This window comes from Lepisma saccharinum, chromosome 16 (genome assembly GCF_977018435.1).
Source record: "Lepisma saccharinum chromosome 16, izLepSacc3.1, whole genome shotgun sequence".
In the NCBI taxonomy this organism is placed as follows: Eukaryota; Metazoa; Arthropoda; class Insecta; order Zygentoma; family Lepismatidae; genus Lepisma; species Lepisma saccharinum.
Window position 1 is genome coordinate 8,492,699 of NC_139244.1, and position 26,480 is coordinate 8,519,178.

Genomic DNA, 26,480 nt, shown 5'->3' on the forward strand with positions numbered 1-26,480 from the left:
TTAGGCAAGTAATAATAAAGATGCCAAGTTTGATGTCAGAAGTAAGTCTCGATATTTCTTCTTTCATATTGTCTTTTGTCATACTGTTATATGCATGTTAACACAAACAAAACATCTCACCCAGATGTCAGAGGATTTGAGACATTACAAAAGAAAATTGTGAAGTAAAGAATTTGCCAAACTAAATTCTCTGACTTTCCCAGGTACGTTCTGTTAAATTACTTTCAGACCACTCTATAGTGCTTTAACTTAGTAACAAGCAAGAGTTCATTCTTTAACTTTGCATACTCTGCAAATGAAGTTTATCGAACAGTCAGAAAATAAATGAAAAAAGTAATAACATTCTTATGCAAAATATCTTCAATCAAGGAGCCAATTGAAGGGGAAATAAACTCACCTCCCAACCCCAATTTTTTATCCCAACTTTTCCAGATATATAAATGTTATTTTATTTACAAAATTCCCAGACTTTCCACTCTTTTCAGGCCAGTAGAAACCATAGAGTAGCACAAAAACAAAAATGAACAATTACCTGCATCAAATTGCACATTTCACTGTAGAAATGAGGGTATGTTGGTGGTTGGTAAAATACAAGGTGCCTTATCCCCTTAACACGCAGGCGCCGGAAGAAATGACACCTTTCACTGTAAAGTAAGAAATGGGCTTTGTTGTTGCAGAAATAGTCTCTTGCCCTGGCTATCTTTCCTTCCTGCAACAATAAGAATTAAACTTACATTATAATCTATTCTGGAATTTGTTGGTATTAACAGCCCCAGTCCATATTTAACAATGAGATTACTAGACACACAAATTTTTGGTAAATAAAAAAGCAAAATTTCAGTACAAAAACAGAGTCAATTTTGGGTAAATAAAATAAAATTTCAGTGTTATAGCAGTGAAAAAAAAGGATCAAAAGCAGTAAATAAAATGACATTTTGGTTTCAAAATTGTGAACATAATCCAAAATAAGAAGACGGGAGTGAGTTACTAAAATACTTACGTCTTCTTATTATCAACATTGTTTTTTTATTCCTCTAACATGAATAATCCAAAAGTTGATTTAAAAACTGCAATTATTAGAAAATAAACACAACGCTTATAATAGCACATTTATGTAATTACCAGAGTACAGTATTAAGTTTATTCCTGTATAATATTTACAGCAGAATTAATCATTTTTCCGTGAATTTCATAATACACAGGATAAATCAAACTTCAGGAAGTGTCGCATCGGTAAATTAACTTTAAATTCCATGTATAAGAGTCTATTTCGCATATTGCAGATCATTTCTTGACAAAACGGTAGGAAAATGCACCTCACACCTTTCAGAAACATTAAAAATTAAGATTAGAATGTGTTATTTCACATTTTCTGTTTTCGTCAAAAATGAAATATGCATGCCCCTAGAGATTACTGATACAAACTAATACTTGGGTCTCTTACTGGGTACACAAAATGCCACATTACACTTTCTCTGCATAAATATCCTGTAAATCTTGCAGCGGTATTGTGTGAAAATAAAAAGGATTCTCTGGTTAAATGAGGGGTTCAGAGCACAAGTGGCGTAACTCCACTTTTCGTGGTAATAAGAGTTGCACGTACAACTTAAAACTGTGAAATATCAACAGTTCAGTGCTAGAAGTAAGCATCTCCTAAGTTTCAAATTCTTGCTCCAAGAGCTAAATAAACATAGTACTAAGTTATTTAAACCTGCATTTTTCTCAAAACTGTCTTGAATGGAGTTACACCACTTGTGTTCTGAACCCCTGAAATGAGAGCAGCTTTAACATCCTGGTTACCTCATAAATGTCAAATTACGAAAATTTAAAAATTACCTCATAAATGTTAAATTATGAGAATTTAAAAATGACACTGGCTGATTCAAGTGATATACGATAGGTCACACTAAAAGTTTTTAGACACGCGCAAGTAAAACACTGGAGACCAAAAGTATGAATGTTATAATTTTTCAAAGTATTCTCCACGACAGTTGATACACTTGTTCATCCGCTCAAACCAAGTGTGAAAGCACTGGGACCACACATCTGCAGGCACCTCTTGAATGCACTGAACGAAGGCGGTGACTGCCTTTTCGGGAGTAGAAAATGAAGAACCTCGTAATGTATCCTTGATTTTAGGGAACAGAAAGAAATGACAAGGGGCGAGGTCGGGACTGTAAGGAGGATGAGTCATTTCTTCGATGTTGGAGGCTTTGAAGAATTCAATTGTTCGTACTGCTGTATGGCTGCGCGCATTGTCTTGATGCACAATAATGCGACTTCGTGGGCGTTTTTCACGAACTTTCCGCACGATCTCCGGTAAACAAACCGTAGTGTACCATTCAGCATTAACGGTCCGACGTCCCTGTAGCGGCACTGTTGCAATATGGCCCGTCCGACTGAAGAAAGTGGCAACCATTTGTTTGCCAACACTTCGTCCCTTCCTGACTTTTGTTGGTGGGTCTTCATCCGGGAAGATCCACTGCGTCGACTGTCGTTTGCTCTCGGGTTCATAACAGTACACCCAAGTTTCGTCACCTGTTACGATGTCATACACTGCATTTGATTGCCCTTGGTTAAATTTGTCCAGCATTTTCATGCACCATGTGACCCGTGCCTGTTGCACTAATAACTGCATATGTCACCCGGTTATCCTCCTCTATCATGCGACGCACTCTGTCGACGTTTTCTTGAGAAGTTGCTGTCACAGGACAACCATCACGTAATTCATCACTGAGTTTCTGACGTCCACGTCGAAATTCTAAAAACCAATTAAACACAGTCGCACGGCATGGGGCTTCCTCCTGAAATGCATTTCGGAGCCTTTCATAACATTGCTGCTGCGTTAAACCTGCTCGAAAATCGTAAAAAATCATTGCTCTGAAGTGCTCCCGTGTTAAATCCATTTTACTGTACACACACGACAATAATTGACTAATTTCTGGCACACAACAATTAACAACTATAAATTCTGCAGCATTATCACACTTCACAGACTACTAACTTCAACATATCCTAGAGACAATGTATTGCTGCAATCAGTGTTGCCGCATCTAAAAACTTTTAGTGTCACCCACGTAGTTCCAATGGAATACTCACAATTAGAATTTACAAATATCCTTAAATAATTTAGGTTGCTACAATGTTTAGTATGGTATCGATACAAGTATCTGTGTCAGTTAGGGTGACCAACCCTCCGGTATTTCCTGGGAATTCTCACATTGGAGATATTTTTTTTTTTCGATCCTCCCACCTCCCGTATTGACAATCTATTTCTCCTGTATAGTTCATTAACAAACATGATCGCAACATATAAATTCTTCCTGATACAATACGAGTTCGGCAAGCCATACAAAGTAATTACACTCATAATTGATTATAGTTGTAAGTTGTCAAAAAGTTATTGAAATTGGCACAAGATAAAAAAAATGCTTGGTTCTGCAAAGAAATATGGAAATTCGTAAATTTTAATTCTGTATTGCCACTAGTATATGATATAAACATTTGCTGGAGTGATGCCACACTGCTAAAAATGCACAAAATTTGTCGTGACTAAATCTCCCTTACATTCAAAGTTGGAAATCTCCCTTAAGCTGATTGTCGAAGGTTGGTCACCGTAGCAGCAGTATTGTTACTGGTGGTATCTGTTCAGATCTAGTCTCAAGTTCTAAATTCCTCCACTCTCTTTTCTGATGCTGCACATCTGAACATAAATGCAAACCAGAAACAGCAAATAAATTTGCATCCGTACCCTGTTTGATTTGATTACTAAAATTATTATCTGCACATCAGCACTGAAGCTATTTTTCCTTGCATCTAAAATGGGGCCACATATCTACTAAACAAATATTACAAAGACAAATTCGTTATCAAGAACATAAAACACTTACGAGAAATTTAGATTTTCCACGTTTGCACAACTGGATAGTTTATTTCCAATTAATTTTGAAGGCTCACTGCCTTCATTCACAAAGGGTATGGCATCTCTGCTCCAGATACCATACCCTTTGTGAATGAAGGCATTGAGCCTTCAAAATTAATCGGAAATAACTAACTATCCAATTGTGCAAACATGGAAATACAAAATTTCTCGTAAGTAATACATAAACTGCATTTACCGCACCCATCATTGATTGATTGATTTAGTTTATTTTACTTCGTGTTTTGTGCCTCTTGGCTAATTTGCGAAGATGGGCATGAGTGAAGAAATGATGAAATTGATGAATGGACATTCACAAACAACCAAGCCCGACCAGGATTCGAACCCGGGACCCTTGGCGTCGCAGCGCGATGTGCTAACCACTCGGCCACAGGGTCGGGCGCATCCATCATGAACATAAAAACATCTAAAAACTAAGATGACCAGGCCATTGATAGAAGCTGAGGCTGTAAATGGGCATTCAACACACAAATGGACAAGTCAGAGAAACCCACACATATCCACAAGGGATGACTCACAAAGGAATCCCCATAACCAGGACAGGACTTAAATGGGGAACCATCCAATATGTTCAGCCTTGGAGGTGGCTGAAACATTATTGATAGGCCCAAATATTTTTATTGTGAATAAAAGATCAACATTTTTGGTACAAAACCTGGACATATTTTGGGATCAAATGTGGTGTCCAAAATGACACTAGGTGCTAAAATGGTGATTATAACCCTAAATTTCATTTTTAAAAACTACACTTATTATCCAAAATAAACACTTTCCGTCTAATAGCACATTTATGCAGTTAATAAGAGTATTAAATATATTCCTGTACAAAAGAGTCCATCTTTGCTTCTCAAATATTTACAGCAGAAGTAAATTGATTTTCAGACCTCAGAAAGTATTGTGTTGGTAAAAAAAATAATAAATTTCGTGCTTCTTGCATCATTTCGTGACAAAACTCGGTAGGAAAATGCACCTCACCTTTCACATTTTGAGTATCTGACAAAAACAAAATACGCATGCATCTAGTTATTTGTCTGTCTTTTAATAATAATAAGAACAAATCAACATTTTATTCCTGTTCAATATTTACCTATTAATCTCTTTATCAAACAAAAAGGTAACACCAGACAAGTGTCTTTGTCTCTACAAGCCCATCCCATAATATGGAAATTAGTACTGAATATGACCGATTTCTGAGAAAAGCAGAAAAATACTGAAAAGATGCACGCCTACTAAAATCTCTTCCACCAAACGTACCTTTGAATATTCACATATTTGCACAAAATTTGTGTCTTCTCTTTTGAAGTGGTTCCTCAACCTCACATAATCAAAATACGAGGGCACGTAGATGAGAACATGGCTCATTATCTTCTCCTTGAACTGGGGTAAAATCTTCGACAGAAAGAAGTCAAATCTCTTGTCGAGGGCATCCTTGGCGGACTTTGCTTCCAATCTGTGGAAAACCTGACAAGGAAAGAGAACAACTATAAACATTTTTAATAAGATCACCTTTCAATCAGGATTAAATGTCTTATCAAGAGAGCATTCCAAACATTATGTCAATACATGGGTCTGAGATGATAGAACTTTGAACAGATATCCACCAATACCGATGCTTGAAAATTGTAATAATTAAAAAAGTTGTTCAAAATAATTGATTAATATTAATGGGTCAATATTCCACATCAATTTACAAGAGTTTTGCTTTAAAATATTGAAAAATTACATGAAATACAGAAACACCTGTTAGGTAATCACAAAATAAATTTCCCCCAACATAATATTGGTAGAAAATCAATTGAAACACTCCATAAATGTGTCACCTTGCGTTTTTGTGGACCCTGCAAATGATCATAATGCCGGAACAGTATTGGCTGGTATCAGTAAATACGATCCAATCAATTCTTTCCAATAGCGGTTCAGTTCTATCAATAAGCACATTAACCAGAAGAAATATAATCTACAATTCAAGAAGAGGTAGTGGTGCTACAGTGTGTTTCAAAAGTTGAGCAATCCGAAATGTATCACATTTTGCGGCACCCTCGGAAACCACTGACTTATACCATAAAAATTAGGAGATATTCACAATGAATTTCTGTATCATAAAGACTCACCGATTGTGATATTCTTATACTTATTTTTGACTACCAGTTCATTCCATACAGGAAATTCTAGAGATTAATTAAAGGCTCGATTTAGAATAAAGGTTTCCAGAATGCCAATTTCAGGGGAGATCATAAGAAATTATTTACAGTTATGTTATTAAAGCCATATTAATCTGTGGTTTACTACAAATATACCGGATGTCCGAGAAGTCTTTGTATGAAAACAAAAATTAACTGTATCCGCTATATGCAACATAGACATGAAAAAATGGTACCAAAATGTTCGTAAACTATTCAAGTTTATTTTGTTTCAGGTTTCTGTAATGTTGCAGTAGTGTAGCAGTGCCAGTGTCCAGCAAACCGGAAATGTACACAAATCAGGAAAAAGCTGAGTGTGTCCTGTGGTTTCACGAGAGCAGGTCACAAAAAACAGTGCAGACATCGTACAGAAAGGTGCCACCCGATGTTAGAAGCATTTAGTCGTGGTATGACAAATTCAAGACCACAGGATCTGTTGCTGACGCACCGAGAAGTGGCCGACCATCAACCTCAGACGAAAGGGTGGAAGATGTCAGAGTGGCTTTTGTGCGCAGTCCGAAGAAATCCGTGTGTACGGCCTCACGTGAATTACAGATGCCAAAAAATTCTGTTCATGATGTGTTACACAAACGTTTACTGTTTCATGCATACAAAGTGCAAATCCTGCAGGCTTTGTTGCCCAATGACGGCAAACGTCGGTATAACTTTGCGGTGAAAATGTTATCACGCATTGATGCTGATAATGGATAATCTGGAATGTGTTGCTTTTTCAGACGAGGCGGTCTTTCATGTCAGTGGTTTAGTGAATAGACACAATGGGCGTATCTGGGGTAAAGAGCCCCCTCATGAGGTGAGGAAGTCGACTGTGGGTGAATGTTTGGTGCGTGCTGCTGCATGACAGAATAATCGGACCATTCTTTTTCTGTGAGGACACCGTAACATCTGGAGTGTATCTCGACATGTTGCAATTGTTTGCTGTTCCTCAATTGCTAGAATACCACCCAGATGTTATCTTTCAACAAGACGGTGCACCGCCAGATTGGAGTGTGGAGGTTCGTTCCTACCTTGATCAGACATTTCCTGGAAAATGGATTTGACGAGATGGACCGACAGCGTGGCCTGCACGATCTCCAGACATAACAACTTTAGATTTTTTCTATGGGGTTATGTGAAAGACAATGTCTACAGAACTCCTGTATCCGATCTTGCAACTCGGCGACAACGGATAACCCAAGTCATCACATCAATCCCTCCTGTGATGTTGGCTAATGCATGGCGAGAAGTTGAATTTCGACTAGATGTACTCCGTGCTACCAAGGGTGCTCACGTGGAGGTATATTGGTTTCTTTCCTATTGCCAATAAAACTTGAATAGTTTCCGAACATTTTGGTACCATTTTTTCATGTCTATGTTGCATATAACGGATACAGTTAATTTTTGTTTTCATACAAAGACTTCTCGGACACCCGGTAGGTCATTTGATAGGTTTTGAAATAATAATTTTATGGGTGAAAAGACCGGATCAAGAAAGTGTGGGGCGTTACCCCCACACCCCCTATATGCCTTCATGGCATGGTGCACCTTTGGGTGAAAAGTAAAAGTGGCATTTTGGTGGCTTATAATCTTCATTGGCAACACTAGCAGTCTAGAATCTTATAGATGCAGGTTAACATGTAGCCAATTACTGACAATACAACTAAATCGAAAAGGAGATGATAATGTGTAGTGAAATGGCACTTCTGACCGCATTCTTGGTTCACCCGGCTACTGTGGCTGGACTTTTACATGATCCATTCCAGCTGTACTGGTATTGTGATACCTTGGCCATGGCTTGGCTGTATAATAAATGCAGTTTTGCCAGATACAACAAAATTTATCATCAAAAGTAAAATTTCAGAGTAAAATTATCATTTATACATACTTGAGTACATGTTGCCAGAATCTGCTATTAAAATTCTAGACTGCTAGTGTTGCTAACTAGGATTATATGCCACATATCTTAATTAATTTACATCTCCATGTTGGGAGGACGTCTGCAGTATTTCAAAGCCAACAGATCCTGTCGCGGTAGCACTAGCACAGACGGTTCCATGCAGAGAATACAGCAGCAGCAAAAAATGAGGCAAAGCCAGGCAGGCTCGGTAGTTCAGTTGGTAGAGCAATAGTATGGCATGCCAGAAACCTGGGTTCGTGTCCTGATTGAGCCATCATGTGCTGCACAATCTCCATTGATCACAAACCACGGAGAACTATGAAACTATGACTTTGCAATAATTTCTGAAAATATATTCTCCTCACAAATTGGCATTCTGTAAGAAAATTCATTGTGAATTGATTAATTCCCTGCATGGAACGAATTGGCAATCAAAAAATATTTTAAAAAAAACATCTCGATAGAGGAGGTTTCATAATGCAGAAAACCCAGTTGATTGTCTCTACTATTTTTCATGTTATAAGTGGTCAAAGATAGGGTAGCATGACTTTTGAAACACACTATAACTTTATTGAAACCATACCTGCGGCAGCTGGACAAACACCTCACAGATTGCTCCAGAAGGTACAGTATTCACAGTCCGAGCTTTCCCAGCATAATTACGGCAGTGACGATTAAACAGAGAGTTAATCACAGGCAGCGAAATGGAACTTATGACCAACGTCTGTCGGTAGTAGCGGCTCCACCCATTGAGTGCCCAGAGCCGAACTCGAGAAAAGTCCACTCCGTGCGATTCCCTCGGCTGCAGGTGTAGATGGTCAAATATGTGAAGAAGGTGATTCCAGTTCTGCATGTAGAGAACATCGGCTTGATCCACAACCAGGATTTCAACCGAAGATAAAAAATCATATTCTCTCTCCTTCTCACCTTCAGCACCCACGATCAGGCGAAGACCCAACGGAGAAGCCACTAGGATATCACATGAATAAAAGTCAGTGTACAGCTGAAATGAAAATGAAATAACAACGTCAGTATTTTAGAAAAGAAACCTAGAACAATATTAAGCTGAGGCACAACAGTCTTTTGCCCAAACAGTTTCTCATTGAGAGATGAAGTATGCGCTTTCAGCATGCATCAAACTGGTGAACCAAAAATTATGCCAAATTTGGTGAAATCCGGAAACCTTCATACTAAAACAAATAAAGACTAGATTTTGAAAGTGCACACATATTCGCGTTTATTAGCAAAAAGACACTCACAGTGACAAAATTACAGACGATATTTCACAAATATGACACACTTTCACTTAACAACATCTCAATTTGCAGGTGTGCTACGAATTTAAGTGGTATTCTTTGTAAAAATATTGAATATTGTGAATGGATACTTTTATGCATGTTATGCACGGGTACATGCTTAGATGCATCGACATATTTTATTTCACATGTTATGCAAGTGAAGGAGCAGTACTATTAAAAATGTTGACAGTTTATGACTGCATTCAGTTTATACACCCTGTAACGTTTTTCTGCGCGGAGTGTAATAAAAAAGCATTACGTTTAAACACAGCGTAGAAAGACCTCACATTTTTCCTCCTTCGTCGTACGCCTTGCGTCAGTCTTGTGATTTATTGGTTGTGATAGTCGCCGCTAGGTGTCTCCACCGATCTTCGCCCAGTGCCGCATTTACGAGCATGCAAGCTCATTCAGTTCCGATCCCGCCGACTTTCTCGAAACAGCCAGTGTGGCTACGAGGAAAAGAGTGTGAGAGAGAGCATGACGTGTGTTTAGCGTGGAACGGTGTCTCGCTGGACGAGACTTGCATTCTGTCTCCGATTTCACGCAATAGTATTGGACTCTCACTCTGTATTTCGGCCAACTACCCAAAGGACCTCTTTTCATTACGTTTAAACACCGCGTAGAAAGACCTCACATTTTTCCTCCTTCGTTGTACGCCTTGCGTCAGTCTTGTGATTTGTTGGTTGTGATAGTCGCCGCTAGGTGTCTCCACCGATCTTCGCCCAGTGCCGCATTTACGAGCGTGCAAGCTCATTCAGTTCCGATCCGGCCGACTTCCTCGAAACAGCCAGTGTGGCTACGAGGAAAAGAGTGTGAGAGAGAGCATCACATGTGTTTAGCGTGGAACGGTGTCTCGCTAGACGAGACTTGCATTCTGTCTCCGATTTCACGCAATAGTATTGGACTCTCTCTCTGTATTTCGGCCAACTACCCAAAGGACCTCCTTTTCTCAATTTCGCCGTTTGGAGTTAAAAAGCGGAACAACTACATTTTTTTGTGAGGGAATCTAACGTGCGAGAACTGAGTCCCGTTTGACCTGAGGACAGGTCGTTTGCTGCGTACTGCAAGGTACCCGTTGTCACTAGCACCATGGAGCAGTATACGGAAATTTGATCGAGAAGCAAGCTAACGCATGTTTCCTGATACTTCGCAAGTGGAACGACGACTGGACGAGAAGGAAGCCGAATTCTATTTGATGCCCCAGTTGCAGAGTTGGATTGATCAGATGGAACGGTTTTGAGTGGACTATTGAGGTATGTACTGTGTTCAAATCCCTCTTTTGTGACATACAAAAAAAAGTGAAGTGTGTCGGATTCATGTACCTTTACGAACCGAATCGCGAGTTCGAATAATTGGAAAGAAGAAGATATAAGCGTCGACTTATTGGAATTATGCAAAATTAAATTAATTACGTATTTGTTGGGCAAACGTGTCGTCGTCGCTATTCGTCGTACAAAAGAAAAAAAAGTAAAGGAGAGTTTCTAATATTCTTAATATTAATTAAGCAAGGCGTACACTAGCGTAATTTATTACAGCGTCTCAGGGATGACAGAATACAATTGAAGATAATGTTTGTTCGGCACAAAGAAAGATAAAGTAAAATGGGAGCACCAAAGTAAAAGGGAAATTGTTGCAAAGAAGGAAAAGAATGTTACTATAGTGAATTGTTGAGAATCGATCTTGTTTAAGAATTTGAAGTTATTTGCATCGACTGTTTGGTTGAATACATTTTTGTTTGTGGTTGGGTCTATAACGACTTAATGTATGAAACTACAGGCTACAAAAATAATTGTTTGGACCTTTTTTGAAATAATCTTGTGGGAGTTAAAATGGGAGCGTTGTTCATAATTGTTTGATGTATATGTTTGCTTATTGAAACGTTAATCAGTCTTCGCTGCGAGATTAACGTAATAAATTCAGACTTAAAGGCTCAAATGAACTTTACTCTATTGTTTTTGAAACCTTTACTGTAAAACAAAACAAAAAAGGTTACTATTGTTGAAAAAAACGGTGAACTAATTGATTGGTATTGTTACAGATTCTGGAGACGGTCTATGTACATGTACTCATGTGGTTATAGATATACATATCTTGAATTGTCAATCTAGTGTGAATTTTCCACGATATTCTGTGAATGTATTAATTCCTTTTTTCCTTTTCTTTTTTTTTTGTTTAGTGTTTTGATGGGTTCCCTATATCCGGGCATATTACACTTTACCATTGGTTTTCATTAGAGACTGAGGTGGCAGTGATAAACGCTGACCATTAACCTCAACAAATCGCGACTTTTGTAACTGATAGGTAGAGGCACATATTTTTGGTAAATAAAAAGGCAAAATTTCGGTACAAAAACTGAGTCAATTTCGGGTTCAAAAGCGGTAAATAAAATAAAATATCGGTGTTATAGCGGTGAAAAAATGGACGAAAAGTGGTATATAAAAAGACATATTGGTTTTAAAATTGTGAAAATAATCCTAAATTTGATTTAAAAACTACACTTATTCCACAGAATTAACATTTCACTTCTAATAGCACATTTATGTAGTTATCAGAGTATTAAGTTTATTTCTGTATAAAGGAGTCCATTCTTGCTTCTCCAATATTAACAGCAGAATTAATCAATTTTCCGGGAATTGCATAACTCTCAGGATAATTCAGACCTCGGAAGGTGTCACGGCGGTGAATAAATCCTGAATTTCGTGTTTAAGAGTTAATTTCGCTTTTTGCAGTTCATTTCGCATTATTTCGTGACAAAATATGGTCACAAAATGCACCTCACACCTTTCAAAAACATGAAAAATTAACACTACAATGTGTTTTTTCAAATTTCGTTTTTTCGTCAAAAACGAAATATGCATGCCCCTACTGATAGGTTGTTATTTGATTCGACGTACGTACATTAATTGATCCCGGACCTTTTGCGCGTTTCCTTAAATAACTTTTACTACCTTTTCTTACGTACGCAACCATCACGTTACAACCCTCAGTACTACAAAATCAGCATGACATTTCATACCATTGCCTACAGAACAGATATGATGAATAAGAACAAGCTTCAAAGCAGACAATGCCATTTTGATTACCAGCCACACCAGTTCCAGAGGCCGATGAAAAATGATGATGTCATAGTTTAACCTGGTGAAACCTTTGGTGGCCACCAAATTTGGAAAGCATACAAGGAAGCAAGTCCCATCACAGATCTTTTCTGGTCTGTGCTTGAGTTGCTACTTCTTTTCAAGCAACTCACCGATTGAGTGAATACTGAAATTTTGAGGCTTGCATTGGATTGAACTTTGAACCAGTTGCATATAAGGCAAAAGTGCTCAACATTAAGTTACACAGGAGCTCTGAAGTGTTTGCAGAGCAGAAGGAACACAGCTGTGACACTCAAAGGGGAGGGGAAAGATAATAAAAGGAAGGGAAATAATTCCGAAATAGCTATTACGATAATCAAACAAGCATAGGGCACTCATCGTGGGCTGAAAACTTGTTGCCAACAGCCCTCGTTTCAAAACTTTAATTTTCAACAGGCAAATATGGCTTCTTTTTTCCTCAACATTTGAGATACGAATGAACACAAGGGTGTTACATACAGGGAGGTTATTTCAGTCGTTCACCGCCAGAGTGACGGCCGTTCGGCGGGCTCTTCATGCAACAGGTCCCGGCAAATTGCGTTCAGGAAGTCCGTAACAGAAACAGCTTGTTTTGTAATGTTTCCACTTTTCACAATTACAGTTACAATTACAATTGAAATAAGCACGTACCTTGTCGCAAGGATGCTGGAAAAGGTGTCCTCCCAAATACAAATATTTTGGCACCTTATTTCTGACATCTAATCTTAGATTAGACATCGCTACGTTATCCTCAGTTGACAGAAATGGAAGACAGCATCCCGGCGCATAAAGCAAACCGAAAGCGTAACATGATATTTAAAAGTAATAATAATGATGATCACTAACCTCCTGTGTTATAAGAGATGTTGAAAATGACCTCCTTTAACAGCAATACAACACGTTTCTTAGGTTCAAGAGATCCTGTCTCTCGTAATTGCCTGACCACTTTTCTGCAAGAATTCGTTTTCACGTAATTATCGTACATAAAAACTCTCTGTTCAAGACTATATTTGTTTAACGACATAAGTAATGAATGAATAACAATTAACACACAATAAAGCACTGGCCATGAGTAGCACATTACAATAACACAGTATAAGCAACACGCGTACTGTTGAACGCAAACAGAATTGAACATGAACGAACACTGACGTCTGGTAGCCGACAGTGTTGCTAACCATTTTTCAGCAATGTCCCTACAGACGTAGTCAAAATGTCCCTACAACTGACCAAATGCCCCTACGCCAAGTAAAGTAACTAAAAAAAACAACACCTCATAAGCATGCAAAACAGAAGATAAAATATACACATTTACTTACCAAATCTTTCTGCTCGGTGCTTCCACAATTAATGAAGGAGCAAATTTACAATACATGACCCCTCCCCGATTTTTGTAATATTTTGCATACTCACTAATTGAGGCCTCCTAATCACGAATTTCAAGTTAAGATTTGGGGGGTCACGTGTAGAAATTGCAAAATAAGTGAAATTGAGTGGTCCGCGATCGGCACGATTGCTTATTATTTACCGGAAGATTTTGTGTTTCCAATACTTAAAAAACGAAATATACATTCCTGATATTACTACGACCCCAAATTTTAACTATGTTTGCCTATCCTAACCTAAACTAACCGTACCTGAATGGTTCGTGGGGCTATCCGTCAATGGTTTGTTGGGCTACCCGTGCATGTTTTTTTCGAGCCCAAATTTTAACTATGTTTGCCTAACCTAACTTAACCTAAACTTACCGAGAATGGTCAGTGGGGCTATTCCTGAATGGTTTTGCGGTAATTGTGATTACGAACCGATAAAAAATATTATTTTCGTAGCACTTTAACGGGAAACGTTCATCATCGAAGATGCTATTTTCGTATCCTGCAATTTTATGATTGATGTACTGTTGCCAAATTTACCTGTAATCAAATCAGTTCTTCTACATCGTGATTGTCGCTGTCACATGTAAGCACGTTCTTTGGGCAATATACTGAAATCCATAAGTTTATTAATTAGCCCACAGCCATCCTCCTGCACACTCCACCTAACAATCTGTACAACATTAACAACTTTTTTACTGTTCTCTTCCGCCATTCTTACACGATCCATGCTCTCCAAGTATGAAATCAACAGTGTGGCAACGCTGTAGACAGCGTAACTAATTTTAATTTGTTCATATCAACAAATATGGCTACCATACTTGTATACGGAGAATCATTGCGAGAATTGAAAAGGTTATTTTACAACTTCTGCACGTTAATGAACATTTTTTCCCCCTCACCCCAACATGTTAACTTGAGATAAATAATCACGAATAATTATTTCGTGAGTATAAGACGTAGCATAGAAATTACAGAAGGGTCCGGTATTGTAAATTCTTGCCTTAATGAATAATAGGGGTGTGCTGGACAGAATTTTTTGGGTCGGGACGGGATCGGGACGGTAATTTTTTTAAATCCCGACATTCGGGACTGAAAAATTTGCAATTTCCCGACCAAGTCGGAAAATTTTCTGGACGGGAAAATGTTCGAAATTTCCAGAAGCACTGGAAATCTCGAATTTTACAAGTCATTTTCACTTTAAGTGATCGTTTTTGCATTTCTAGAATAAAAACTTACAACTTTCGATAAGTTCCAGAAACTTACAAGGCAGAAAACGTCGAGAATTAACGACTTTTTAAAGTAAAGAATCCAGCACACCCCTAATGAATAACGTTGAGTCGTTTACTGTTGATTATGTTATTTGAAGTCATACATGCTGCTGCTGTGAAGAGATGGATGTTGGTTGGTGATGCTGTATTTCCTGCATTCTTTAACAATTTTGGTCCCATTTTATTTCCCTTTTTTGTTTTTGTATCACTTAACATTGAAAATATTCTTTCCGTTTCCGCGTTAGAATGCGGCAATGTTAGCACTATTTTCGCGAGAGTGGAAATGTTTTCAAAAAGGAACTTGCCTTGAAAGTTTTTGGTAACCGATAACATGTTCCAAAATTCTGATGGAGATTTGTTAGTTAGTTCTTTTTTCTCCTCCTCGCTAAAGTATCCAGATAAACTAATTCATAAAATGTAATTTACCAAGATTGAAAAAAGTACCTACGTTTTCCCTCATTTGGCAAAATCTGTTCCTACGCGGGCGAAATTTAGTGAAAAGTCCCTATGCGTAGGGACATGTCCCTACGGTTGGCATCACTGCCGACACGTGCAGTATGAAGCGCCCTCTCGCGGCTGACAACTCACCCAACCCCCGATAAGCTGCAGGCGCTGTCGCGACAACTGAGAATAAAGTAGCGATGACTAATCTAAGATTAGATGTCAGAAATAAGGTGCCAGAAATATTTGTAATTGCGAGGGCACCTTTTCCTGCAATCCTTGCGACAAGTTACGTGCTTATTTCAATTGTAATTGTAACTGTAATTGTGAAAAGTGGAAACATTACAAAACAAGCGGTTTCTGTTACGGACTTCCTGAACGCAATTTGCCGGGACCTGTTGCATGAAGAGCCCGCCGAACGGCCGTCACTCTGGCGGTGAACGACTGAAATAACCTCCCTGTAGTTTCTATACAGACAATATAAGAACCTGACAAAACACATAAGAAATTGATTTACACTAAGTAATGAATATTAGTGTGGCCAACCCTATACACATTTTAATATATGTAACTACCTAATTAATTAGCATATGGATAAAATATTATAAGAAAAAACACTGTTGCCCTGATACGGGGGCAGGGTAACAAGAAATCTATAAAGTTCTACAAATGGTATTCTCAGAATTTGAAACTCAATGTGGAATGAATACTATATGGCAAGGAATCTAAAAAAAAAACATTATGACATCCCTATATTCTGATTTTTATTATGCCTAGGGTATAAATTTTCTACCATTTGTTGCACTTACTTAAAAAAATATTAACATAATGTGGTTTCTATGCTTTAAAAGAAAGACCTTCCTTGATGATGAAATTTATCTTTTCTTGATCATCAACAAAAAATGTGAAATCCGTAATCTCATCGTATTATGTGAAATAAATGATTTCATGTTTGGGGAATGAACGATGTGGTAGTATAATAAATACACAAAACATTTTCCATGCAACTTACATGTAACGGTTTTATTGCTTTCGGTGGCCGGTCACGAAAATAAATACAACCATTACAAGTACATCGTGTAGAAATGTTAGTAAATTTGCTTATGTGTATTTATTAAATTAGTAAATTTTTTAGTTAGCTTGTTCTATAAACATTTCAACTCATATTTGTATCACACATAACATTTCAACTGCTCTAAACAGCCTGTACCAGGTGAGTAACAGTACAGGTATTAGGTCTGGTTACAATGTCCAAAAAAAATTTCCTTTAAGCACTGTAAATTATGCTGGCACTAAGTGTAAATCATGCCTTAACTGTAATTTTTATTGATATAAGCATTTATGATATATTTTCATTTTTCTTAAATAGAGGGTTTTGTATTTCCCCAAAGATTATGTAAACAACACAACCATTTACAAATTCAGATTTGGAAAAAGTGCGAAGTTCACTTATCAATTATCCAGCCATGATTATACCACTACACTTGAGCAAAAATAAATTACTGTACATCTTAAAGAAAAAGAAGATAAGACAATTTACCTTCAATCTTTTCTTTCTTATTGTCAACCCGATTCGGAATGTATCGTCAGTGTTTCCAGCAAATGTCTTCTCATAGTCTTCCGGTTTAGGTCTTCTGTGGGGCATGGCTATTGTTTCCCCGCTGAATTCATCAAGGAATCTCTTTTTATTGGTAACGCCTTTCTTGCCAGGAAGAAGAATGCTAATTATGAACTTTACCACTCTGTAAAAATAGAGAGAGATTACATTTCAATAAACAAATCTTTTAAAAAGCAATTACCTTTTTTAATGTTAAGAAATTATAAGTAATAGCAGTAAAAGCATTTTTTCAAATATATTTTTTGTTTTTTATGCTAAAAAACTTCATCACTTATGCATAGTTTAACTGACTTCTAATGAGAATAAAATTCTGTTTGGCATTTTACCACTGGTAATAATATTGCACGGAAAAAGTATTATATCTGCACTGCTCTTTTAATTTTTGGAACAGAGTAATTTTCAAGGTCCACTGTCTAAGTATGGCATCTGGGATGGAGATGCACGGATGGCTTGCGTATTGATTTTTCAATGTAAGCATGAGTGTAGTGGGGTCTTACCACGCATGGTAGATGTACAAGATTATGTATATATAAGTGGCCCATATTACATGGTTTACTGCCAGTAAACCAACATTTTCCCATGTACATACACATTGCCGCAAAATTTGAAGTTTTCTCCTTGTATGTACGTATCCTCTTTGTACAGAGGATAATGATTTTGAATTGCTTGATGATACGTACGATCCATGTTTGAAGTTTTATAAAATTTAATTAAGAATACAGGGTGTCTACAAAAATAACAAATCCAAAATTCTTTCCCTTTTTCTTGACCCTTTTTTTATTTTTTCTTTACTTAAGAATACAGTGGAACCTTGATAACTCGAACTTGAGGGAAAAAAGAAAAAATCGAGGTATCAAGGATTTCGACTTACCAAGGTTCGAGTTATTGAGGGCCAAAATCGCCTACTTCGAGTTATAGAGGTCTAAAGTGTACTGACCCTTCTGAACGTCAGCCCTACGTATGCCTATAATGTATGTACCGTCATTTTAAGTTATTACGTATGCCCTACACTTCGACTTATTGAGGTCCGTGCGACTAAAACTTTGAGTTATAGAGATGATTAGAATTTAACTTCGACTCAGAGGTTTTTCATAGTCTACCTTCGAGTTATTGAGATGGAACGGCATCCCATAAACTGTTCAAAAATTCGTCTTATCAAGGCTTTATTTGAGTTGTTGAGGTAAAATTAGTATTGAGTGTTATGGACAATTCAAGGAAATTACAAAAAATTTGACTTATCAAGGTTCCACTGTAGTTGGAAATTAAGAAAATATATTTTTTAAAAAAATGAAAAACCCCTACTACAGGATCGGTTAAGATGAAAACTGAAGCTGTACTTTGACAAGAGATTTCGACTTGCTTTAATTATTAATGCATGTAAAAATTGATGTTTCAGACTTCATTCTGGATGGGGAATGGCCACATTACTTTATTTAATACTAGATGATTACCTGGCATTGCCCGGGTATTTATTTAAACGAATCTTCTATTAGACAGGAAAATAATGAATTCTAACTATAGTGTAAATGTAACTAATTTTAAATGTCACCAATTAGCTTAGCGAGTTCAAAAACTATGCGATTCGACCATAATCTAGGTCATTTTTGACATTTTATTTTTCAACCCCTTTCACCCCCTATCCCGTTTTAAAAAGTTCATCTTAGCGAACCCAAAAACTATTTATTCCACACTAATATCGGTCGTTTCCGATTATTTTTAAATGTCACCCACATCCCACCCCCTCTAAGAGTGCCTTACCCCCACAGTATTTGTTTCCAGAATGTAAGTCATATGTGTACCAAGTTTAGTTGAAATTGCTACAGGCGTTCGAGAGTTATGCCGGAACAAACACACATATATATATATATATACATACATCCATTTTTATATACACTGCTGGACAAAGAAAACCAGACACTTGCATTTTTTGTGATAATGCACAAATTCTGATTCGAAGGCTAACTAAATGATTGAAAATATATTCAACAGAAAACAACAAACTTTGAGGATACATACATTAATAAGTTAAATTAGAACAAAAACGAAAGTTACAGAAAACTAACAAACTGAGAGCGTAATTCATAAGCAATTCAGATGTCAAATATTAAGGTATCCTTTTTTCTTGTCCAGCAGTATATATATATAGAAGATTTTTACACATCTTACATGCAAGAATGAAATTCTTAAGAAACAAAGTACGTACACAAATCATAATCTCAATTTAACAAATACCAGTACGGGTATGTAACAATGTCAATTCTCTATAGTGTAAAAAAAATGCAAAAATTCTTGACAAGCATAATTTCTTGACCCACCTGTTGATTTCTTGACTGGTAGACACCCTGGAATAATTATATTATTAATTTAAAAAATTCTTGCTATGCCAAATTATTGAGAAGATTCATTGCATAACTGCTTTATTTCTGTTAAATTGACTAGACTGTTATAACTGGAGACCGGATGTTAGGCAAAATGCCTATTCTTTCCTGTTAGAGATATGATGAAAACGAATGTTGCGAAGGCCAGGGGGGAGGGATTAGCTTCATTTAAAGGCAATTTAATCTTGCCTATTTCATACAATATAGCCTATATTATTTCATAAATGCCAGATATTGCCTATTTTAAGCATTTTCTTTAAAATTGTGACATGACTGAACTCTGTGCATACGATTTCCTGTTCCCAGGATTAGTTTCCGATGCTTCCAAGAAATTTAAAAATAACAGTTAGCAAGTTATTGCAGCTAATAAGGACTTGGACAAAGTAAGGGCAATTCAACATGTTCAGAAAGGTGAAAATATACAAACTGAGTTAGATCCACATGGAGGTTGAAAGATCTTTTTCAATTCTAAAAAATGTGTTGTCCGATTGCAGACATAACTTGTCGGTTGATCACCTGAAGAAATATCTTGTTGTGATGAGCAACCACAATTAGTGCTTCTTATTCAGAGACTGCCAAACCGTACAGTACAAACTTGAAATACATTTAAACACTTTCTTAGTTCGAACTGCTGTGTGGAATATATAGTGTAAATTTTTAAACTGAAATAACTCTGTGTGCAGTGATAAAGTGTATATTTAAATAATTTGCGTACTGGTTGGAAGTACCCAACAATTTCTTTTGTCAGACTATTGTGTGTAGCCATTATAGAATGGAAAACTTTGGCCTGACGTGACTCCTGTTTCCAGTGATTTAAGTACAATATTGGACTGCTGTCTCTAATGATGAGCAACTATAAAGAATGTAAAGGTATGTTTCTATATTTTTTAAACACCTATTTATTTTTGTATGTCTATCTTCATTATTTTGAGTTAAATTTCATAGCTTTTTTATTGCCTATTTGTATTTTAATGCCTATTTTGAAAATTATAAGTGCTTATTTGCCTGCCTATTTTATATGTTTTTAGTGCCTAAACATCCAGTCTCCAGTTATAACAGTAACATAATCAAACAATAATAAATGTCTGATGAAGAGAGCGTTTGTTCTCCCGAAACATCATTCAAAATTGTGATCTTGTGCTTGGAAGAACCGTAAACTTTTCAAGAGAAATAATAAATTTAAAGTTGTCGAACTTCTGTCTTTCTGTTACTTGTATGACTGCATTGCTGTTTCAATTACATCCAATCATTAAGAATTGTCAAATTTTTAAATTACGCCCCTGGTATATGCCGACAATGCAGACTTATAAAATTCTTATGCTTCCAAAGGTACTCTTTGTAAATTTTGATTTATATATACAGGGTGTTTCTGTGACCATGTTACTGACTTACAGGGATGATGGAAGGGGAAAAATGCAACACAATGAGATAGGGAACCCTGGTCTGGAAATGCCCCAGTCAAAGGTTACAAGCCAAAACCACACACAACGTGGAGTGGAACCATAAAAGAAGGGGAAAGAATCCACCATGCATGCCGTGGAGAAGATGTAACGTCAAACTCGACGTGTATGGTCTACAAGCACAAGTGTCGCAGCTGCAATCAGTGCAATGAAGTATACGCTAGAGCAACTGGCTGATATGATGTTTGTGTATAGACGAGCAAATGGGAACTGTAGGGAAGCAGAAAGGTTGTTTCGGACCATGTATCCATGGTGCAGACATCCAGCACTCAGCATGTTTCCCAGACTTTTCCAACGATTACGGGAAATGGGGCAAATGCGACCTAATTCCACGAGCAAGGAGGGCGAAGAACTGCATGAACACCCGACCTTGAAGATGCAGTGCTGGATCGGGTGGAAGGACAACCATCCATTAGCACACAGGCTGTGGCACGTAAAATTGGTGTGGCCCATAGTACTGTTTGGAGAGCTCTGAGGGAGCAGCAACTGCACCCTTACAATTCACAGCGTGTCCATGCTTTTGGGCAAGCGGATTTCACACCCCGTGTAGTGTTTAGTGAATGGTAACTGCAGCACTGTGTGGTCGACCCCCAGTTTCATGCTGTGTGCTTTTCACTGATGAGGCCGGTTTCACGAGACAGGATGCTGAATAGTCGCAATAGCCATGTATGGGCCGATGAAAATCCCCGTGCCACAATCGTGAAGGGCCATCAAAACAGATTTGCTGTAAACATGTGGGCGGGCATTGTCAGCGAACATCTAATAGGTCCGTATCTTTTACCGCCACGATTAACTCGACCAGTGTACACTGTTTTTCTGAGAGACATCCATCCTCCCCGAGTTATTGGAACATGTCCCACCTCCCGTTCGTCAACACATGTGGTTTCAGCATGATGGGGCTCCAGCCCACTTCATAGCTGGTACTCATGATATTCTGGCGCAGACCTTCCTACAGCGGTGGATAGGCAGAGGCGGACCTGTTGCTTGGCCTGCCCATTCACCTGATCTGACTCTACTTGATTATTTTTTTGTGGGGTCATGTCAAAAGTGTTGTCTACGAGACATCTGTGAGTAATGTAGAGGAACTCTTGACAAGAATCCTTGCAGCCTGTGATCTGGTCCGAACGACTCCTGGGATATTAGAGTGGATGCGACAGAGCTTATTGTGATGCTGTCATGCCTGTATCGAAGCAGGAGGGCATCACTTTGAACAACTGCTGTAATGATGGCTGCAGTTACTACTCATACAAGCCACTACAGTGATTCTTCTGTGTTTGTTTTCCCATTCCCCAGACATCTTTTATGGTTGCCTGTCCTTCGAAGGTTTTAGCTTGTAACTACTGACTGGGGCATTTCCGCAGCAGGGTTCCCTATCTCATTTTGTTGCGTTTCTTCCCTTCCATCAACCTTGCAAGTCTGTAACTCAGTCACAGAAATACCCTGTATATATAATTTTCATTCTGCGGTAAATGTTTTATAAGCATTTCAATGCCAAAAATGTACATCTTTTTTCATAATCCGTTTCAAACAATAGCTACGTCCTTAACAAACTATCAGGGAGACATGAAGATATAGAACTTAAAGTTAAATGTAGCAATATACATTATTGTCTTGTGATTTCTATTTGTGAAGCATGTAGCTACTAGCCTACTATACAAATGTACTAGCAACACATTTCTTCTCTTTTGTTGATAAAAGAAGTTTGGTGAGATTTTCAGGTGGAAGCACTTACCTCAATGCTGACTCCTTGAAAGGAACCAAAATTACAACTTTTGGCCTCACAAAACCCTGGTCACGATATTCCTCCGTCACCTTGTCCTCTTTTGTCAGCTCCTCATTGTGACGGGTGATTTTAGCCTTAGTCTTTAACACATGATTCACAGCATGAAGGCAGTAAATGAACCTTATTTCCTCCGCATTACTGTGAGTTCTCTCACAGTAGTAGAGGTCCTGGTAGTTATTAACAATGGAAAAAAGTTCCTTCTGCAAAGAAGTCAAGGTTTCATCCTTCTCGTTAGCTCCTTCCAAATTTGCCAAGTTCGCTGTTCCAACATTTTCTTGAATCTTCGCCTTAACGTAGAGCGCTGGAAGATCCAAGTTTTTAATTGGTTGTGGGACAGAACCAAACTCTGCATAATTCTTAACACCATCAATCGACAGCTTCTTTTTAGATTCTATAGAACATTCTAATTTGTCATTGTCTTTACTTGGAACACATGGAATCTGGAACAATAACTGCCCCAATTTGTTCCACGCAATTTGATGTGTCTCTATGCATGGATGATCAGATGAAACCGCTTTCAAGAGCTCTTCGCTAAGTTCATTTTCCATGTGAAGATTAAAAGGATCTCTGGGATCATCCTGATCAGAAGAAGAAAAAAGAATCACATATATTACCACACTTATTTGGCATCCACAGTAAACATTAAACAGAAACTAAAGGTTCTCTCAAACAAGCATATTGTTCAGATAGAATTTTGTTTTATTACCTTTAGAGCTGAGCAGATACCACTTTGAACAGATACCGATTAACAATTTAAATTTCCTCAAAAACTGATTAATATTATTAGTGAGTGAGTATTCCCACTAAAATTATAAATATCAATTTACTAGAGTTTTGCTGTAAAATATTAACAAACTGCATGAGATTAGTAGCCGTGGTGGTCTAGACCTTATATCCCCAGATTTCTTATTAAGCGGTTATCCCAAAGAGCAAGTATATGTTACATTACGAGCAGTGGCCTCCATCCGTTCTTAACATTTGAAATCTCAACATGAATCAATACAAACTGTTCAGGGATCCGTAAACAATTTATCATATTTAAATGATAATAAATCGCTGATGAAAATTATATTTAATAATTTCAATCACCTTAAAAGTGTCTCTGTTTTGAGGAAGATGAAATCTTAGGCTGTATGACAGCCCCTGACCCAGCGGAAGTGACATGGGAGCTATGAATCCCCCTTGAACTATGAATATTATAATGTGAAGATATAGAAGCGTACGAATATAACATTGACAATCTTTCAGATTGTGCAAGAATTTCGATTTAATCCTTGCATTTATGAATGAGTTGATTGGGGAGAGAGGCAGGCTCCAGAAGTCTGCAGCCTGCAACACTGAGAAACTTTTGTTTTATAACCATTGATGCACGGCTACAAGACATCCCGATTTAGTTGGGACAGTCCATTTTTTTTAATCCCTGCCCGCACTTTTTGCAAACTGCAGTTGTGTTGCGAAAATATTTCTTGCTGTATATTATGCCCCTGATTTGATGTATTAATTCAAACTATAATGTTTAACTAGAATTTAAAACCAGAAAAAAAAAAAATATTTTAATTTTATTGCCCACAAAAATTAGGCTTTTCCATATTTTTTCTCACGTCCATTTATTAATTTTTTGTATCAACTGTTTGGGACACAAGGCCCCAGGCCGTTACCCACTTCGCCCACCCATTGCTACGCCACTGGTTAGGAGTGTGCATACAATCGGTTTCTACAAATAAAAAAAAAATAAAAAGTGGTTAAAGTACTCTGAGAGAGGAGTTCTCCTTTAAGTGGTTATTTGCAATTTGCACAACCTAAAACACACTTTATGTGCTACATAAAACATTGAAATTATCGATTAATAAAAAAAAGTCAATGCATTTTCACAGGGTACAGTCGGTCAAGGGGCCCAAAATCGAACCACGTAAAAGTGCCTGTGTACCATGATTAGTTCGGAATTAAATAATAGTAGTTTGGACCTCTGTATATGTACAAGTGGGTGGGTGGAAGAAGCTTTCACATTCTATTGTTTCTCCTGCGAGTGTGTCTTGCCTTCATTTAAAGGAGTTCTGTGGTCGAGTTATGGCCACTTCACAGGAACAGTGCCAGGGAATGTGAAACGATGCTTGCACACTCCGTTTTCAATGGATACGTTCAACCGAAAACACAAACTCTAACAATGTCATGTCGTCATATTGAGCATCGATTGTTAGGAACTGAACTGACACTGCTGTTACTATAAAGCCTACAATAATCAAGCATTGAACCTGCTCTCAAGAGAAGCTGCATATACTTCCTTCTGCAGGTGGCAATGGTAACTGTTCTGATTGGTTTATGATTTTTTTTTCAAAACCTCCTAGCAGGAAGACTAATTATCATAGAATTTTGGAAAGCATTGTCACACAAAATTTGAACCTTCCTTAAAGTAATTAGCACTGTTTCGATTTTTTTTAAAAAAAGTCATTTATGTTGAAAAACAACTTAAAAATTACTTTATGCAAGCGTGCATGCTTCCCATGGACAATGTATTTTCCGTTGACAAGCATCTGTAAGTATCTTAAAACTAGTGGGGAATTAATGTAGAAGTAAATCGGAACCTTAGTAGAATTCATTTAGGGACTTTATTTGAATGCTAAGAGAACCAAACCTGGTCTGCCTAACCTAACTACGAAAGCATATATTGAACAAAATCTTAAGTAATCGCTAAAACTCCGCAGTATGTGTTAACATACGGAACTTGAAATCAAAACATTTTATGTTAAAATTGCACTCGTAGCATGATGAAATTGCAATAAAACAAAAGGAACTTGGGCCATTCAATTCCTATAAAGATCAGCGACAGCTGTTTTCTTTCATCAACATTGTTGCTAAGAATTGTTTTTTCAAGTGGTCTGTTTGAAGTTTTCAATATTTTGTTAAATATATTTGGTTAGCACTTGTGCGTTGGTGAGATATAGTCACGTGTGCAAATTGTACATTATGCACGGGTAGCTGATGGATAGCCCCACGAACCATTTCCAATAAGGTTAGGCAAGTACAGTTAAAAAAAAAGGGGGGTTGGAAACACTTGACAGGGGGTTACGTCATGAAACGTATGCAGCATCGGGTTCACGTAGCAAAAGCAATGGCACTTGTGCATTGGTAAGATATTTCTTTTCAAAAATACATGATTTCCCAGTCAAATAGATTGCACGATGAAAGAAAATACCTCGACGAACGTTGCAAACCTTAAAGAAACTCATTTCAGTAAGTAGTTTCTTCTGTAAAGATGAAGAAATGTGTCTCCGATATAACAAACTGTTACCGATGTTATTAACAGGAGAGCTTTTCAAGTTTGGAAATTGCTGTGGGTTAATATTTGAAATTTGTAAAGATTGGATATGTTTCAAAGTTGCTGGCATTAATTTTTGCACAAATGGTTACAGTAGTTGCAGAGGTTGTAAATTTTCACTGTCAGAGATGTGGAAATAGGAAGGCAATCTAATCGGCAACCATCTTTGCATTTTTTAAATCTCACGATTCCATTCATAGGCAGTCTTCAAAATGAGAATAGCCCTGCATTCTAGGGAGAAAAAAACTGACGAATTTTCTGAAATAGTTTCTGTAGCGTTGTGGAAGTTCGTGAATGTAGTTTTGATCAATTTTAATGCGAATACATGTTTTTTTGTGCGAAAATCTCTGTCCGACACGATGTTGCTGCTGCCGCCATTTGCTTTCTGCACGAGAGCACAAAGTTCCTTGTCCTA

The 26,480-nt window shown here is 37.5% G+C and overlaps 1 protein-coding gene across 1 annotated transcript in view; it reads right to left on the minus strand.

Annotated features, from left to right (window-relative positions):
- Window positions 1-26,480, minus strand: part of LOC146000244 (U3 small nucleolar RNA-associated protein 25 homolog) — a 33,625-nt gene that overhangs the window by 433 nt on the left and 6,712 nt on the right. The window contains exons 2-6 of the mRNA XM_083137667.1: window positions 22,699-23,327; window positions 17,051-17,252; window positions 8,598-9,017; window positions 5,195-5,401; window positions 533-709 (exon numbers count right to left, since the gene is read on the minus strand). Of these exons, the coding sequence (XP_082993793.1) occupies window positions 533-709; window positions 5,195-5,401; window positions 8,598-9,017; window positions 17,051-17,252; window positions 22,699-23,327 (1,635 nt within the window). The remainder of the gene's footprint in view (window positions 1-532; window positions 710-5,194; window positions 5,402-8,597; window positions 9,018-17,050; window positions 17,253-22,698; window positions 23,328-26,480) is intronic.